The sequence below is a fragment of the Danio rerio genome, chromosome 7, assembly GCF_049306965.1.
Source record: "Danio rerio strain Tuebingen ecotype United States chromosome 7, GRCz12tu, whole genome shotgun sequence".
Lineage (NCBI taxonomy): Eukaryota > Metazoa > Chordata > Actinopteri > Cypriniformes > Danionidae > Danio > Danio rerio.
The window spans coordinates 40,803,673-40,821,783 of NC_133182.1; the positions used below are offsets into that span (position 1 = coordinate 40,803,673).

General features: G+C 36.1%; 1 protein-coding gene across 3 annotated transcripts in view; it reads left to right on the forward strand.

The window, feature by feature from the left end:
- Positions 1-18,111, forward strand: part of ptprn2 (protein tyrosine phosphatase receptor type N2) — a 283,469-nt gene that overhangs the window by 231,703 nt on the left and 33,655 nt on the right. For all 3 annotated transcript variants that reach the window (NM_001128667.1, XM_021477405.3, XM_073906198.1), the window contains 2 exon segments: positions 11,605-11,820; positions 17,309-17,521. In NM_001128667.1, the coding sequence (NP_001122139.1) occupies positions 11,605-11,820; positions 17,309-17,521 (429 nt within the window).

Genomic DNA, 18,111 nt, shown 5'->3' on the forward strand with positions numbered 1-18,111 from the left:
AGATGAAATTGCAATCTTTCAAACAAAAACAAAAATCTATTTCCCTATTGAGAAATATATAGTTCTGTCACATTTGAAGACAGATTAGACACGTCAATCGGTTTGACATTCATTCATTCATTCATTCATTCATTCATTTTATTTTTGGCTTAGTCCCTTTATTATTCTGGGGTCGCCACATAAGAATGAACCGCTAACTTATCCAGCATATGTTTCATGCAGCAAATGCTCTTCTAGCTGCAACCCAGTGCTGGAAAACACCCATATACTTTTATTCTCTCACATACACTACGGACAATTTAGCCTACCTAATTCACCTATAGCTCATGTCTTTGAACTGTGGGGAAAAAACAAAGAACCCGAGCGAAACCCAAACAAACACGGGGAGAACATGCAAACTCCACACAGAAATGCCAACTGACCCAGCCAAGGTATGAACCAGCGACCTTCTTGCTGTGAGGAGACAGCGCTACCCACTGCGCGTCCATGGGTTTGACAGTTAGATGCAATTATTTTCAAGTGTAAGAAAGAAATAATGGAAATTAAAAGTAGGTATGCAAATTCTCTTCCAACTCAAAATTGACCACATGTAAACGTTACATTCACCATGCCCTATTCAAGCATTTACATTTGAGACTCAGGTTATACTTGAGGAGAGATACAGACAGATGGCTCCATCTGTGAGTATGGTTGGAGGCATGCTTTTAGACTGCCTGACTTCACCCTCTTTCCAGATGCTTGTTTAACATCACTCTGTTCTTCTGCAGTCTGTGGTTAAGATTGATCAGTACAGTTAAGTGAGCACATCAAGTGATGGTACTATTGTTCGTCAGTCACCACAGGACTCTTTACAGCCAGAAGGCTTGCAGTGCTGTCTCTTCATAGCACTGATTGGCACTGTAGCTATTGGTTTAGCTACAAATTATGTTAATGTTGTAATTGAAAATCATTTACAGTTTTTGGCAATAATAAATAGTTTTATACTTGCACACAATTTATTAAAGACGCCTTGCTATAGTTCTTCAATCTCATTTTTGCCATAAGAAACTTTTTAATTGGCAGCACAAAGGCTCAGTGGTTAGCACCGTCACCTCACAGCAAGAAGATTGCTGGTTTGAGTCCCGGCTGGACCAGTGTGGAGCATTTCTGTGTGGAGTTTGCATGTTCTCCCCATGTTCGTGTGGCTTTCTTCCGGGTGCTCCAGTTTCCCCCACCGTCCAAGGGCATGCAGTATAGGTGAATTGGATTAACTAAATTGTCTGTAGTGAATGAGAGTGTGGGAATGTGTATGGGTGTTTCCCAGTACTGGGTTGTGACTGGAAGGGGATCCGCTGCGTAAAACATATGCTGGAATAGTTGGTGGTTCATTCCACTTTGGTGACCCCTGATAAATAAGGGAAAAAAGCCAAAGATGAATGAATGAATGAATGAATGAATGAATGAATGAATGAATGAATGAATGAATGAATGAATGAATGAACTTTTTAAATTATTTGTGGTATATATTACAAGAGTCTGGAAGCATTTCTCTGAGATTTTGGTCTATATTGCCTAGCACAGGGTTGTTGCAGATTTGTTGGTAGCATTGTTCCACCATTGGTCCATCTTGCAGATCTTTCATTCAAGGCTCTCTATTGGATTAAGTTATTGTGGCTGGGGGGGCCTTTTGATTAAAATAGTGATCTCATTGTTAATTTGTAGAAATCAGTGAGGAGTGATTTGAGCTTTTTGACATTGACATTTGACACAGAATTGTTAGGGTTTAAAGAAAGGCTTAGGTTTTGTGCTTTACTTGTCTAGGTGATCTATATGACAAGCCTTGCCTCTCATGGTCATGTACAAGAAGGATATTTATCTGAAACAGAAACCAGGTAAAACATTTTGGTTTTAAAAAAAATGTAGACAGAGCCCTCTAGTGGATTTGTCATCAAAAATGTGCAACTGAATGTACTCGAAGCAAGTATGTAGGCTGAGGCACTTATTTCCAATGAGCCTGGTTTTATTATCAAGGTGCATATGGTCACCAATAATCTTCATGTAAACTTTAGTGTCTAACAGTTGCTAGTTAGTACAAACTTTGCCACGATAATCACCCCTACACTATTACAGACATATAGATGCAAGGCAGAATGGATCCATGCTTTCATGTTGTTTACACCAAATTCTGACCCTACCATCCAGATGTCACAACAGAAATTGAGACTCATCTAAACAGGCAACTATTTGCCAATCTTCTGTTGTCCACTTTTGGTGAGTCTATGTGAATCGTAGAATCATTTGCTGTTTTTAGCTAGCAAGAGTGGCACTAGGGTGCTCTTCTGCTATTTTGACTGAGCCAAGGCTGAGCATGTTTGTGTTCAGAGATGCTCTTCTGCAGACCTTGCTTATAACAAGTGATTATTTTAGTTATGTTGCCCTTTTATCAGCTCAAGCCAGTGTGATCATTTTCCTCTGACCAACAACAAAGCATTTTCACACACAGAATTGCAGCTCACTTCTCTTTTTCCAGAAGATGATTGCATGTGAAAAATCCCAGATCATCGTTTTGTCCTATTTGACTTGAACTTTAGCGGACTGTGCAAATGCGTTATATGTCTTTCTCATTTAGCACAAACTCATAAATGTGCTCCCTTTATTCATGATTGACTGTCTTGACATTAATTACATTATAAAAGTAATTTTAAAATAGTATGTGACACGGTGGCACAGTGGGTAGCACTGTCGCTTCACATCAGAAAGGTTGCTGGTTCGAGCCCCAGCTGGGTCAGTTCTGTTTGGAGTTTGCATGTTTTCCCTGCATTCCCCTACAGTTCAAAGAAATGCGCTATAGGTGAATGAATAAACTAATTTGGCCGTAGTGTACATCTGGGTGTGTTTCCCGGTGTTGGGTTTTTGCTGGAAGTGCATCCGCTGCGTAAATGCTGGATAAGTAGGCAGTTCATTCCGCTGTGGCGACCCCTGATTAATAAAGGGACTAAGCCGAAAAGAAAATGAATGAGAAAAGTTTTGAAATAGTCATAGCGCATTTCAGATTAACTTAATATTAACAATATTAGCAATATATAAGCATATGCTGATAAAGTCAGAATTATTGGCCCCCTTTGAATTTTTATTTATTTTTAAAATATTTCCAAAATGATGTTTAACAGAGCAATGACAATTTTACAGTATGTCTGATAATATTTTTTCCTCTTGAGAAAGTCTTATTTGTTTTATTTCGGGTATAATAATAGCAGTTTTTAATTTTTTCCAATAGTCAACAGATCAAACCATCGTTATACAATGACTTGCCTAATTACCCTAACCTGCGTAGTTAACCTAATTAACCTAGTTAAGCCTTTATATGTCACTTTAAGCTGTATAGTAGTGTCTTGAAAGATATCTAGTAAAATATTATGTACTGTCATCATGGCAAAGATAAAAGAAATCAGTGATTAGAAATAAGTTATTAAAACTATTATGTTTAGAGATGTGTTGAGAAAAATCTCTCCATTAAACAGAAATTGGGTAAAAGTAAATAAATAAATAAACAAGGGGGCTAATAATTCTGACTTCAACTGTATAAGCCACTTAAATACTGGATAAATGTAGTACGTTTCTTTTTTTATATTCCGTCACAAATTAAAAGTGAGGTTTTTAGTCATCCAGATTTTGTTTTCAAGAGAAATTGCACAAATGGTAGATGCATCATCAGTTAGAGCTGTGAAATAATGATTCAATGCATATTAAGGCACAGATGTACCATTTGTGCAAGTATTTATCACACAAACACATATAAAAGGTAGCTACATAATCATTGCGTGAATACAGAGAAAAAAATGACGATGGAACAAATGTTGGATGTGTTCTCACTGTGGTTATCTGTGCTTTTGGACTCGTGTACCATTTGTCCATGTCGAAGATAATACAGTATACAAGTCATTCTCTACAGCACTCCCTGATTCTTGCAGCAAGAAAGAAAAATAAAGAGAGGTGAGGTTAAAGGTGGAAGTATGTCTGGCCGGTGCTCACGCTGAGGTGTGTTTATCTGATCTCCAGATTCTCGAATGGGTGAACCACTTTATTTGTTCCTCTTTCGTTTCTGCCAACTCCAGCTGTCACACTGTGGGACAAAGAGGGCTAAGCAGGGGACAACGGAGGGAGGAGTGCAGCTGAAACTAAAGATAAACCGAAGACCCCTCTGCAGACTCGTCATCTGCATTTGACGGGACCCCACCCCCAGTTTCCCCATTCCATAGACGCACACACACTCAGAAACAGGCACTTACACCTCATGGGCACATGTTGTATAGCTCTAACACACTCTCCCACTCTGAGGGCTTGCATTGCTTTCTCTTTTACACACACACACACACACACACAAGCAAGTACACAAGCAAGCCTTCCCCTCCCTTTTTTCCCTCTCTCTATTCTCTTCGTTAGACTTGGTAATCCCTCTCTGCTCGCTGCAGCTGTTGCCTTCCTCAAACCACACAATAGTCTCTGAAATTCAGATTTTTATAAAGAACTAAATAAGTTCCTGTTTTAGTCAATACTATTTTGTTATAAAATAAATAGAATTATATGCATTTATACATTTATTTATGTATCATTTTAAATATAGTAAAATGATGTAAATATTGTTCATCCATTCATTTTCTTTTCGGCTTGGTCCCTTTATTATTCAGGGGTCGCCACAGCAGAATGAACCGCAAACTTTTCCAGCATATGTTTTAAACAGCGGATGCCCTTCCAGCTTTAACCCAACACCAGGAAACACCCATACACTCTTGCATTCACACTCATACACTATGGCCAATTTAGCTTATTCAATTCACCTATAACACATGTCTTTGGACTTGTGGGGGAAACCGGAGCACCCGGAGGAAACCTACGCAAATAAGGGGAGAACATGCAAACTCCACATAGAAATGCCAACTGAGCCAGCCAAGAATCAAACTAGCGACCTTCTTGCTGTGAGGCGATCGTGCTACCCACTGCGCCACCATGGCGCTTAAAATATTGTTTCTTGTACTATTATTACAGTGTAAAATTGCTGGGTTGCTATATATCAGCGTAGGGTTAAATGTTGACAAACCCAACATTTTTTATTCAATTTAAATTACACCTTTTTAACCCAGTGGTTGGGTTTGTCCGTATTTAACCCAGTGTTGAGTTACAACATTCATTCATTCATTTTCTTGTCGGCTTAGTCCCTTTACTAATCTGGGGTTGCCACAGCGGAATGAACCGCCAACTTATCCAGCAAGTTTTTACGCTGTGGATGCCCTTCCAGCTGCAACCCATCTCCAGGAAATGGGTTACAACAATCCAGCATTTTTTGTTTTCTAAAAAATGCATTTGGCAAACAAAATTGATTACTGCAAGAAAATAAAATTTTGATTATAAGCTTGGTGAAGTGGAAAACCTACTCTGTCAATGCATTTCCAAACAAAAGGTTCTTTAAGGTGGTAAATTGTTCTTCAGATGAAAATAATGTTTCTTTTCACTAAAAGCTCCTTTAGGGAGCAAAATAAATGGCATCCATGGCATCAATGTGAACAACTTTTGATTCCACCTGATATTATTTTTGTAATGAGTGAGCGCATGTCAAATATTATCCAGCATCTAATAGTTTCCTGTGTGTTTTAATTTGTAGATTATTATTATTATTATTATTATTATTGATTTTGTTTTGTTTTTAATGTGCAAGACTACTGTAGCGACGTACGGGTCGGTGTAGGCAGTGGTCGGTCGTTGGAGCATCTTTCGCTGTCTGGTTCGCACAGACTGTAGTTGGCAGTAGGCGTTGCAACATTAGTTTTGATTGCGATATAACGGGTTAAAGACGTGGGAGAACGCTTAGGGAAAATCCAAGCGCGAGCGATCCAGCAGGCACAGAAATCCCGAATAGTTGAACAAATGAGTGACAAGCTCTCCGTCCATTCAAGCTGGCCCTCTTACCCTGCGCGCTGATTAGCGCCCTGCGCGCTCTGGGCAACATGTGGAGGCATCGCTATAGCAACCAGTGGATGTGACATGTGCTACAGACAGCGACTCGAGCCCGCTGAATATAAGGAGGGGCTCCGTGAAAAAAGCCTGGCTTTTCAGTCGCACATGATCATTCAAAGGACAAGACAACCCGCTGCAGCTTCTTAAAAGTCTTTGGGAAATGTGGCGGACTATTTAGCTCGCCCTTTTTTCTCCCTCGCTGCCTCTTCTCTTTCAAACTGTTTTTTTTTAATCCGCATCTGTTAACAAAAACACTGCGACGGTCTTTTGTTGAGGTGGACGTGAAAGAGGAGGTTAAAAACTTTTCTTAGCTTGCGGGATTGCAAAAGGAGGCTGCAGTCGCCCATCGGACATCAGGCGGAATAGGAGCATCTCTCGCGCTGTCCGAAAATGGAACTAGGTAACTATCTCTCTCCCTCTCTTTCCATCTCTCCCTCTCTCTCCGGACCTGCTCTTGAAGTCTGTTGAAGCACATGTTTAATGGTCGATAAATAAATGTAACGCGCGCCATTAAGCGTCTCCTAAAACTTATTGCGCATCCGGATGCATCTGGACTGATAATGAGAGTGACACTGTCCTGCAAGACTCCTGTACGCGGCGGGGGCTTCAGCAGGACACATTTCATCCCGTTTTTCGTTTAAACCGCTTCTGCTGATTGAAGCAAGCGCGTGCATAGTGTGCTATTTGATGGCTTGCAGATCGTTATGTAATTGATATATGGGTCGCGAGTCAATATAGAGTATAGCGGTAAGAGCTGTGCAAACGGTAGAGAGGACAAACAGAAGCATCTTGCTGCTCCTCTATGGAGGGAGGAATCGGTGTTCGCTTGTGGGAAATCGATAGCACTGAAAGCGGTGTGTGTTCGGTCTGCATGGCTCTTCGCAAGTTTATTATGATTTGGAGTTCAATTTAAATAATCATAAGATTTAATAGGTAGATGGATTGACAACCTAAAAATTAAGAACATTTAGGATTGTTTATAAGATTTTTTTTAAAATAATTGACCACTTCTTTATGTTTTATTTTTATTACATTTCGTTTTATTTCGATTGTTCCACTTAGGCTACTTGCTAAAGAATTAAATTAGCTCTTTGGTCGAATAATTGTGTAAAAACTCTAATTACTTATAGTGATTGAGTATTTTATTCTATGCTTACAATTAACAATTTGCACTTCTAATGCAATAATTTTTACATGCTGGATTTATCAAATTTATAATTTACAAGAAAAGTTAACTTAAAAAAAGAGTAGTAAAATGTATTATATAATTTATTTATATGTTGCATTTAAATATTTGCTAATAAAAAATTCTAATTTACAAATAAATGTTTTATTTGTTCAGTACACCACATAATCATAGCAAGGTGTTTTATAATATGTTCTTACATTAAAATGGACAAACAGTAGGCTATTTATTTCACAGCTATTACATTTTTGTATTTTTTATTTATTTATTTATTTTAGTTAAACTGGGATTTTTTCTAAAATAAGGTTTGAAGTAAATGAATCTAAATTATGATTTTTCCTTTCTACAGTATCAAGTGTTCATTGTGTATTCAATATTTTTGTTCATATTTCAAATATATAGACACGGATGAGTAGTTTTAGTTATAGTGGTTAGTGTGTGCAATGAAAAGTGTAGGGATATCTGGGCGGCCCTTGTCTCAACCTTTTACCCATCACATGCAGTCTCTCAACCCAACCCTTGCCTCAATTTTAATACCTCAAACCCATCTACCTTTTGTCCTTTTGCAAATAAAAAAAAAATCCTTCTGTTTGTCTCTTAAAGGCAACAAAAAACCACACTTTCTTAAATAAAACTGTTTTCTAAAGAAGTTCATTACTTCATTTTTGACATTTGCTTTGTTATTGTTATAATAACTATAATTATTATTGTTATTTATTTAACAGTAAATCTCAATTAAAGTGTTTTAAGATAGAGATTTAGATTTTGGCTTTTGGTTAAAGTTTAAGCCAATAGATTTATTAGCTATAAGATAAGCAATGTCTGATGACCCTGCAGACACACATTAATCCAGCTGCATGTCATCCATCAACGATTTTTCTTTTTTTTTTCTTATATAAAATATTAAGCAGTTCAAAAATGCTAATGTTAATGAATATTTCTTGAACAGGAAATTAAAAAAGTAGCATTTCTTATGGGACATGTAACACTGAAGAATGGGATACAAAAAAAGTATTATATATGTATATATATATATATATATATATATATATATATATATATATATATATATATATATATATATATATATATATATATATATATGAAAAAAGAAGAAAATATATATATTTTTTTTTTATTTGCACTATTATTTTTTCAACTCAAATAGTTTTTCTTTCATCTTTTATTTAATTGAAAATAGATTTTATGTCGTTTTATCATATTTATTTTTTTTAATTAACCTTTCTTTTTAAAGAAGCCAAATTATTTAGACCTTAAAAATTCATACACTACAACATAATCTGTTGTATTTCTACTTCAATTAAGAATTTGAGGACCTTTGTAGTGTACTATATTTGAAAGAAAGCTTGATTTGAACCTGTCTGGATTTTCAGTAGACTCTAAAATTTGCAAGTCCAATGTTATTCCCTAAAGAAGAGCAAAACCATAAAGGCATAAAGGATTCTCTCTCTTTCTCTCTCACTCACTCACTCTCTCTCTCTCTAACTCTCTTTCCCTCCCTTTTATTCTTTTCCCCCTGTTTCTTTTCCCCCCATTTTATTTTTTCCTCTGCTTTTGTGTAAAGTGTATCTTTGCAAGTTTTCTACTCAGATCAGATGTTCTGCAGAACATGATCATATTTTATACATTATTTCAATTCAAATTATCAGCCAATTTTTTTTCTACAGTCAACATTTGTTTGTTTTTTGAATGTTGTAATTTGGTAATTCCTCATTACAACATACAATGCACAGTTTATGCATCCTGATCATAATTTGAGAATACATGTCACATTGTTTTTATTTATTATTTTTTTCTAATGATAATAATTGTAGACTTTGGAATTTTTCCTTATCATTTTTGATTTATTGATTTACATGCATATACCATAATATACAACTATTTTTGCTAAACAACTATTTGTACAAAATAAATTTAAAAAATCTGAATCATGTATGTCCAAATAACTAACATATGTATGAATTTGATGATGACTTTTATATTCATTATCAATTTGTATGCATTATTGCCGGCAGAGGAATAGGGTACCGCAGGACAACATTTTTCAATTTTTCTTTTACATCTTCCCTCCTTTTTTTGCTCTATTTTCCAGCTCCTTGCTCAAATGCCTAATGCGTGTATTCTATTTAGTTATAATTAATTGCGGACATTATTTAGCCAAGCACAATTTTCTTTTCAGAGCCAGCTTTTCATGTTAGAGATCTTTTCATGTAATTCGATTGAGAGCGCTAAGCCTATAGAGGGATGGAGGGAAGGAGAGAGGGGGTCTTCTATTCCAGCTGAATGCGTTCTCCTCTCTACACACTCTCCATGCAACGTTTGATGGCTGGAAAGCAAACCATTTCTACAGCAACAAAAGCTCACAATCACACAAAGTAGAAACTAATCCTTGGAAACTGCTAAAGCTCACATTTAGGTGCTAATATTTTCAGCAATGTGTAGCCAGTGTATGGGGGATTTAGGTATGTGATTAAATGTAGTGCCGTATGTAATTAGAGCGTGATTTTAATATTTCATGTGATGCTGCATCCTGCTATACAAGGTGTAGCAGCCCTAAATGTTGTCTAATGCATTTAGAAAATAAAACAGCAATAGCAGATTATCAGAAAACGGTCAGTATTTCTGAAAATCACTGATCAGAAAAATCAATCGTTGACTGACATCTTGCTTGCTCGCATGGCTTATTCTGTGATCAGTCGATTGGTATGATAGCACTGAATGCAAATAAAGGCAGATTTTTAAAAAAAATCTGAAGCCCATTCTAAAGGCCTCAGTCTATTCAGTTTCACAAGGCATTTGGAAACAATACGCCGCCAATCCCCCAGCAGCTTAGCCCCGGCTGTCAGCCCTCCCCCCGAGGGGCTAACAAGCCTGACAACCCCCTCTACAGTGGGACGTTTGCGGGGCTCGGACCTTTTAGGTGCTCCCCCTTGGCTTAGCCCCTCTCCCATTTTATTAACTTGGAGGTTTTGGCCAATTCCCCCATCCCGACCAAACCCAAGACTTGGAGGCTAATTAGCAACAAGCTGGTACAGTGAGGACCGACCCTAATTGCTCTGTGGTGGCATGATTCAACCTGCCAAGGCAAGAGAGCACAGGCCTTCACTTCCCAAATGTCGGCTTGAGGTGCATTCGTAGCAATGTGTTTGGCTAAAAACAATTAAGAGGAAAAACTCAGCATCTTAGCACAGTTTGTGCCATATGAAAACAAGAGCAAATTACTTTTTTAGTTAAGTTGATGCATGAATAACTTATTTTGATGCTTTAAAGTAATATAAAAATGTGTCATGACTTATTGATCATACATACTTTAAAACTGAACATTTAAAAAATGAATTTTATGAAATAAGTTTTTTACTCAAATATTTACTTTATAGAAACAAGTTATGTGAAAGTTATGTAATATGTAACGTTTTTATTGAGGTGAGCTTGAACTGAGTATAAGCAGATTTCTAGTTCATAGCATACTTTTCTTCAGTGAAATAATTGTTGAAATGAAGTGTTATTCTGTTTTGTTTTTATAAAATTCACATACAATACATGGCATATGTTGCAATTTACAGAGATTTCTGTTATGTTGAATTGTCATGATTGTCATTTTATTAGGTAAAGCCTCTTGTTTAGTTGAAAATGGGCTTAAAAACTAATTTAAACTGCATCAATTACAATTATAGTCATGTAAGCGCAAAATGTGATGGTTGCATTAACACATGCTTTAGCTAGCTAACTCTTAATCATATAATTTGGGTTCATCTGAAATTTATGCAATTCATTTAAATTATAATTAAGATTGTGATGAGTACGGCGGTTGTTACAGTGTTAATAAGGTCTTCAAAATCATTTTGATGTTTTAAAATAAGCTCTACCAGTTAGTTTACTACATTTTTTGGAGGCACCAAGTTTTCACAATGTTTTGAGTAGTTTAAACTTATTCTATTATTTTATATTAATTATGTTTTTTTTTTGTATTTAAAAATGCATTATTATTTTTAGCAGATTGCAGGCTTTATAGGTGTATTTAGGATCATTGCTCATTTTTAGCAAACATTTTTGTTTAAACAGCTCTGCTTCACACTACACACACAACATATACAGCGGTTTTATATATATATATATATATGTGTGTGTGTGTGTGTGTGTGTGTGTGTGTGTGTGTGTGTGTGTGTGTGTGTGTGTGTGTGTACCTTTTTTTGTATTCCATGCTTCAGTGTTACATGTCCCATAAGAAATGCTACTTTTCTAATTTCCTTTTCAAGAAATATTTATTAACATTCACATTTTTGAACTGCTTAATATTTATTTAGAATGTATATATAATGTTTGACTATACATTATCTTTTTTTCTTGGATTTAGTTCACAATGTTTATCAGAGTGTCTCTCTCTCTCTTGTCTGTTTTAATTACAGAGGGGCAAACTAAACCACATCCCCCTGGTCAAACAGAGTCAAGTGGAGCCAGGCAACTTTTTGATTCTGGTGGTGGTGTCCATGGTTTTCATTGTACTGGTGTTGGGGATGTCGGGGGCTCTGTACTGCCTGCGCCATCGCTCCCACCATAAGCTGAAGGAGAAGCTCGCCGGTTTAGGAAACGACACAGGCCACGATGCCACAGCAGCCTATCAGGTACGAGCAGGCCCATGATTTCCACCAATCACGCTTCATTTGTACATGTTAGCATGACAAAGCTTCCCTGTTTTTGAAATATACTGAACAAGTTGTCCCGTACCGAGGCTGTTTCACTTCCAGTTGTTTAAGAGTAACATATTTGTGATCATCAGCAGGTGTATTGAAGGTGTTTAATTGTTCTGAAATGATTGTAGCTCATTAACAAAAAGGCAACGGAATTCATTTAAAGCTTCTTTCCCTTAATTACGACCCATTGGAGCAGGCACAGATGTCCTTGCACGACAGCGGTGTTTAATATGAATCCTAATTGAGGCAGAGCCCTTTTTAGCAGGGAAATGAGTTTGTTGTCTGACCTTTCTTTCACGGCTCCTGGAGGGAGGGCTTGCGGTGAAGGCTTATTGATTTTGTGTTGGGCTCAGCTGTACTCAATGAGACTGGATCGCAGGGTGCAAGCGCTTGGCTTCCTCCCCCGCCTTCAATATTTAATAAACCTCTCACACTTTGTCGAGAAGTCCCTTCCATAAACGTCGGCCCTATCAGTGTGGCAAAATAATCACTGTTTCTCAATATTATTACGCTGTAGTCACACATTATATCCTGACACCTTTTGTTATGTTTTCATTTAGGCTTTTAATTACTTTGTATTGATTTTAATTTGTGTGTTATGTTGTCTCGTCATAGTGTATTGCGAGTGCTTTCGGCCCTTTAGATCTGCCAGGTTGGTACGTGGTTTTTTTGAAGCGAATAAGATTAAAGGCGCAGACACGGCTCTTACTGTGTAGTTGTAAGGGATTTCCCAACTGCTGTAGCTGGAATGAATGCAGTCTTGTGCACAGGGACTCTTACAGAGAAACATGCAATTAGAATCAGTTCTGCCGCAATGATTCTGTAGCAGATCAAACACACACACATACAGTAGATATACCACCACCACCGCCCACCTACTCACACACACACACACACACATCTTTTCACACTACACTTTTATTCTTATTTCGTCATCAAACACACTCATGCATATTCACAGTTGTTTGTTCTCCCTCTTATTAACTTATATAATATAATTTTTTTTATAAGATTTTGGTTTTACTTCTTATAAAGTGTAGCAACGATACATTTTGGTTAGCTCCTATTCCCAATGCTTAGTTCTTTATTTTATTGCATGTATTGATTGTATTTTAACCTGTATTTGCTCAAACATGGAACAGACACAAGCAGTTATTTTATGATGCAATTTTGCCTGTGGTTAAAGGGATAATTCACCCAAAAATGAAAATGCACTCTTTTGCTGTTCAACATTGAAGATGTTTTGAAGAAAGTTGAAAACCTGTAATGATTGACTTCCATAGTTGGAAAAACAAATACTATAGAAGTCAATGATAACAGGTTTCCTCAGAATATCTTATTTCATGCTTAAAAGAAAAAAGAAAGTCAAACAGGTTTAGAAGGGTGAGTAAAAGATGAAGAATCTTACATTTTAGATGGAAGGTGTCAGTATTATAAGGCCAATAGTACTTTCTTTAGTATAACTTAGGCTTTTGCTACACACTAAAAATTTTACTAACATTATTAATAAAAGAAAAAAACATGCAATTATAATCAGTTCTGCTGCAATCATTCTTTAGCAGATCAAACACACACACACACGCGCTCGCACACACACACACACACACACATGGAGTAGATATACCACCACCACCACCCACCTGCTCACACACACACACACACACACACACATATTTTCACACTATTACACTTTTATTCTAATTTCGTCATCAAACACACTCATGCATATTCACAGTTGTTTGTTTTCCCTCTTAATACCTTATATAATAAGATTCTTAGAAGATTTTGGTTTTACTTCTTCTAATAAATTGTAGCAGAGATGCATTTTGGTTTGTTCTTATTCAACTAATGCTTATTTCTTTACATTTTTTTTTTTTACCTAGTTGCTCAAGCAGTTATTTTTTGATGCAATCTTGCCTGTCGTTAAAGGAATAGTTCTACCAAAAATGAAAATGTAATCTTTCGCTGTTCAACACTGCAGAAGATGTTTTGAAGAACGCTGAAAACCTGTAATGACCGACTTCCATAGTAGGAAAACAAATACTATGGACGTCAATGGTTATAGGTTTCTTCAAAATATTTTATTTGGTGTTCAACAGTCAAGTCAAACTGGTTTGGAGCAAGTGAAGGGTGAGTAAATGTTGAAGAATCTTCATTTTTGGATGCATTATCCCTTTAATTCCACAATGTGGAAGGTGTCAGTATTATCAGGCCAATAGTACTTTTTAGTATTAGGCTTTTGTTACATTATTAATAAAAGAAAAAAGTTCAGTTATATATATATATATATATATATATATATATATATATATATATATATATATATATATATATATATATATATATATATATATATATATATATATATATATATACATCTAACAACTGCGCAAATGTTCATTTTAAATGTGCATTAATTCATTCACTTAGTTGCAGTTTATATACTTATGCTGTCCAGTCAAGTTGCTTGCTGTCACTGTACGTTGATGGGGGAATGATTTTCTCAACTCTTCCCAAACAGCATAATTTATTGCTACCTTCCAGGAACATCTAAAAACAAATCTAAGAAGACTTGGCTCATTGCTAATTCACTTCTGCAGAATCTTTACCTATTCTTGGCACTTGTCTCCCCCTCAATTCTTCACCTCTATTCCTGAGCATATGTTGGATTTTGTTTCTCAAATTAATTTTTCTAGTTACATTCTCCTCCTTTGCTCTTTGCACTTTCAATTTAAATGAATGCTAAAGTATTAAATGCACACCTAATTAATTTAGCCAGCGGTTCACTGATTATAAGAAAAGCCAATGCATCTATTTATTGTGCTGGCTGAAGTGAACATTTAGTTTTTGCAGTTTTACTTATTTGAAGTCAGACTGAGTCACGGTAGCCATCAGATGAGATAATAATGTAAGGGTGGACTCTAATCTGCGGCTGGTTTTAGAGCTCTGTGGCCTCTGTTTAGCCCCCCTTCACCTCGTCTCCTGGTTTCCCTCACTGGGGAGCTCCATTAGTGAGACGCACTAAACTTCCACCTCCAACCCCCACACTCTCTCGCTGACCCTCCTGTCAGACTCGCTCGCTCTGTTTTTATTATTTTTTTATCTGAGCGCTTTTTTAACTGTTCGACATTTGATCTCAGATGGGGTCATATTGTTGTGACTAGCGACTGCTTCAAAAAGTAATTGTCTGTGACTGTTTCACCTTTGAGTATATAAAATGGAAGTAAAGCAATGGGGAAAAGGCAGAGATAATCACAATCGAGCACAATTCTCTAAAGGTTTTTCACTCAATATAAAACTGAAGCTTTCTAATGTTTTTAAAACACTGTTGTTGGGATTTTTAACCAAAAACTTAATGCAATTTTTTTTAAATTCCACATAACTTGAAACTCTGAATGAATTTAAAATATCTTGTAAGGCGATTCAAATCATAACTAGCTGTTTGTAGTCTGAATTGTTTTATTAACAGTGCTGTTAGCCATTTAAATAACCAGATTACCCACCATCCTTTTGCAAAATCCCTCCCCCATCAGATCAGTTCTTATGACATCAAACCCAACCCGTAAAATGACTGATAGGCAGAGAGCAGCCCCTAGTCTTCTGAATAGCTAAAAAAAAAAATGTCTTAAAACAAATTATTTCTATTAAAAGACATGGTTTTTTGCACTCTGGCTTCAGTGATATCTGTCAGGTGTTTTCTGTGTGCTGTTCAATAAATAATCGCTTACAGCTGATTAGAAAACTGATTCAACATTGAAGGAATCATTTGATATATTCGTGGATATCCTTGGGAATGTGATTTAAAAATTCAGACTGTTTGTTACTCTTTCAGATTACTTTTTTTGTTTGATTTGAATGAGGTGATGAATAGTCAGGCTTGATCTCTAAAGGAATAAAATTGTAACTCCATAATAACATGGATGATGGAAATGTAGCCATAAATGACAAAGGGAAGAGTGAGTATAGCAGTAAATACAAGAGATGCACAATATTTCATCTGACTTCTCTGTAGTGGCCAATAAACACTTATTTTGTATGCCAATTTTATGTGCCTGATAAGAAATTGATTGACCTGACATATTAATGACTATGAATTCTGAATTATTTGTGCCGATTGATCCAGTTTAAATGCATGCTGCTGCATAACATCACATGCAACAGACCGTAGTGTCTGCACTTCAGAAACGTTTTTGCTAGAGGAAAGGACTACTGTGTTTGTTTTTTTTACTGTGATAAAGAAGATATGTGAATTCCAATATGCAAATGGTTTTGATAAGAGAAATATAAATGTTTCCTTGCACTGTGCATTTGGCTGGCTTTTTTGAAATGAAACTTAGAAACAAGTATATTTATATTTATATTTATTGGCTTATAGAATTGAAGTCAGAATTATTAGCCTCCCATTGATTTTTTTTTAAAAATATTTCCCAAATGATGTTTAACTGAGCAATTAAATTTTCACAGTATGTCTGATAATGTTTTTTCTTCTTCTGGAGAAAGTTTTATTTGCTTTAATTTGCCTCTAACAAAAGCAGTTTTTATTTTTTTAAAAGCCATTTTAAGGACAAAATTATTAACCATTTAAGCTATATATTTTTTTTCAATAGTCTACAGAACAAACCATCATTATACAATAGCTTGCCTAATTACACTAACCTGCATAGTTAACCTAATTAACCTTGTTAAGCCTTTAAATGTCACTTTAAGCTGTATAGAAGTTTCTTGAAAAATATCTAGTCAAATAATATTTACTGTCATCATGGCAAAGATAAAATAAATAAGTTATTATAAATGGATTATGAAAAATGTTATGTTTAAAAATGTGTTAAAAAAATCTGCTCTCTATTAAAAATAAATTAAGAGAAAAAATAAGCAAGAAATAAGCAAGTTACATCCCTATTAAAAGCAATGCTGCAGTATAACTATACAAGAGAGAGCAAATTATATCAGTTTAACTGATTTTGTAAATTAAGTTGCTTTATTTGAGAAACATATCACATTTTAAAAAGAGTTTATGATAAATTCATCTTCATTATAGTTTCTTTTGTAACCTAGTGTTAAAACATGGTTGCATTTTCTGTATTTCGTGCACCAGTGGTGGGTCAGTGAGTTAATGCAGCTGATAGACCTCATCTTGTTGAGCAGACAGTGACGTAATATGTTGTCTGCTGTCTCATGAACCCAATCAGATGCAATGTCGAGATAGACTTTATTTGATCCTGAATCCTGATTCGGTATTGGTTTATTTTGTGTGCATTTTCCCATAACAATAACCACTAATAATATAGAACAAAATATGTATTGTTTTGATGCTGTGTCTTTAGTGATTGATGGGTTTTACTCTTCAGAAAATGCTTCATGAGTTGCCCCAGATAATGTATTCAAAGATAAGACTAATGTTTGTCCACTTTCCTGATAGGATCTCTGTCGCCAGCGTATGGCGGTGCAGACATCAGAGCGGGGCGAGCGATCGGAGGTGTTTCACCCATCGCACACGTCACGCATTAACAGCGTGTCCTCACAGTTCAGTGATGGACCAATGCAGAGTCCCTCGGCCCGCAGCAGCACATCATCCTGGAGCGAAGAGCCTTCCCAAACCAACATGGACATCTCCACTGGACACATGATACTGGTAAAAAACACAACATATTAAACACCTCATGCTCTCCATAAAGACCTCATATGATTGCAGTCATAGTCAGGATTAATATAAATAACCCCTGTAGATATCCTAACCCATGCTTTTGTTTTGTTTTCTCTGTACCTTAGTCTCACATCAGTCACTTGTTTCAAAATTTGGGGTTTGTTTTGTTCTGCACGGGCCTGCACAACCCCATGGGCTCTGGCATTTCTGACACAATGGATTGTTTTAATTTCGTCCCAACTTTTGTTTTATTCATCTCAGCACAGCTTCGACAGGAAAGACTGATAGGTGCCTGGTAGCGTTGTGTTCATTACCGAGCAGGGAATCTATCATACATCCAGCAGTGGAGCAAAAGACAGCCACTGAGCTGATTCATTTAGTGTATTGTTTTCCTGTAATGGATGGCCCTTATTGAGATGTTTTTTTATTGTTTTTTTTTTTTTGTAACAGCTAATAAAACTATGTGTATTGTTATGCAGAGATGTGTTTGCTAAAGTGCACACAATTACAAAGTATTGTTTAAACTTCAGAAGTTACCAAGTGCAGTGATACGAATGTAATTAATGTTTTAAAGCATC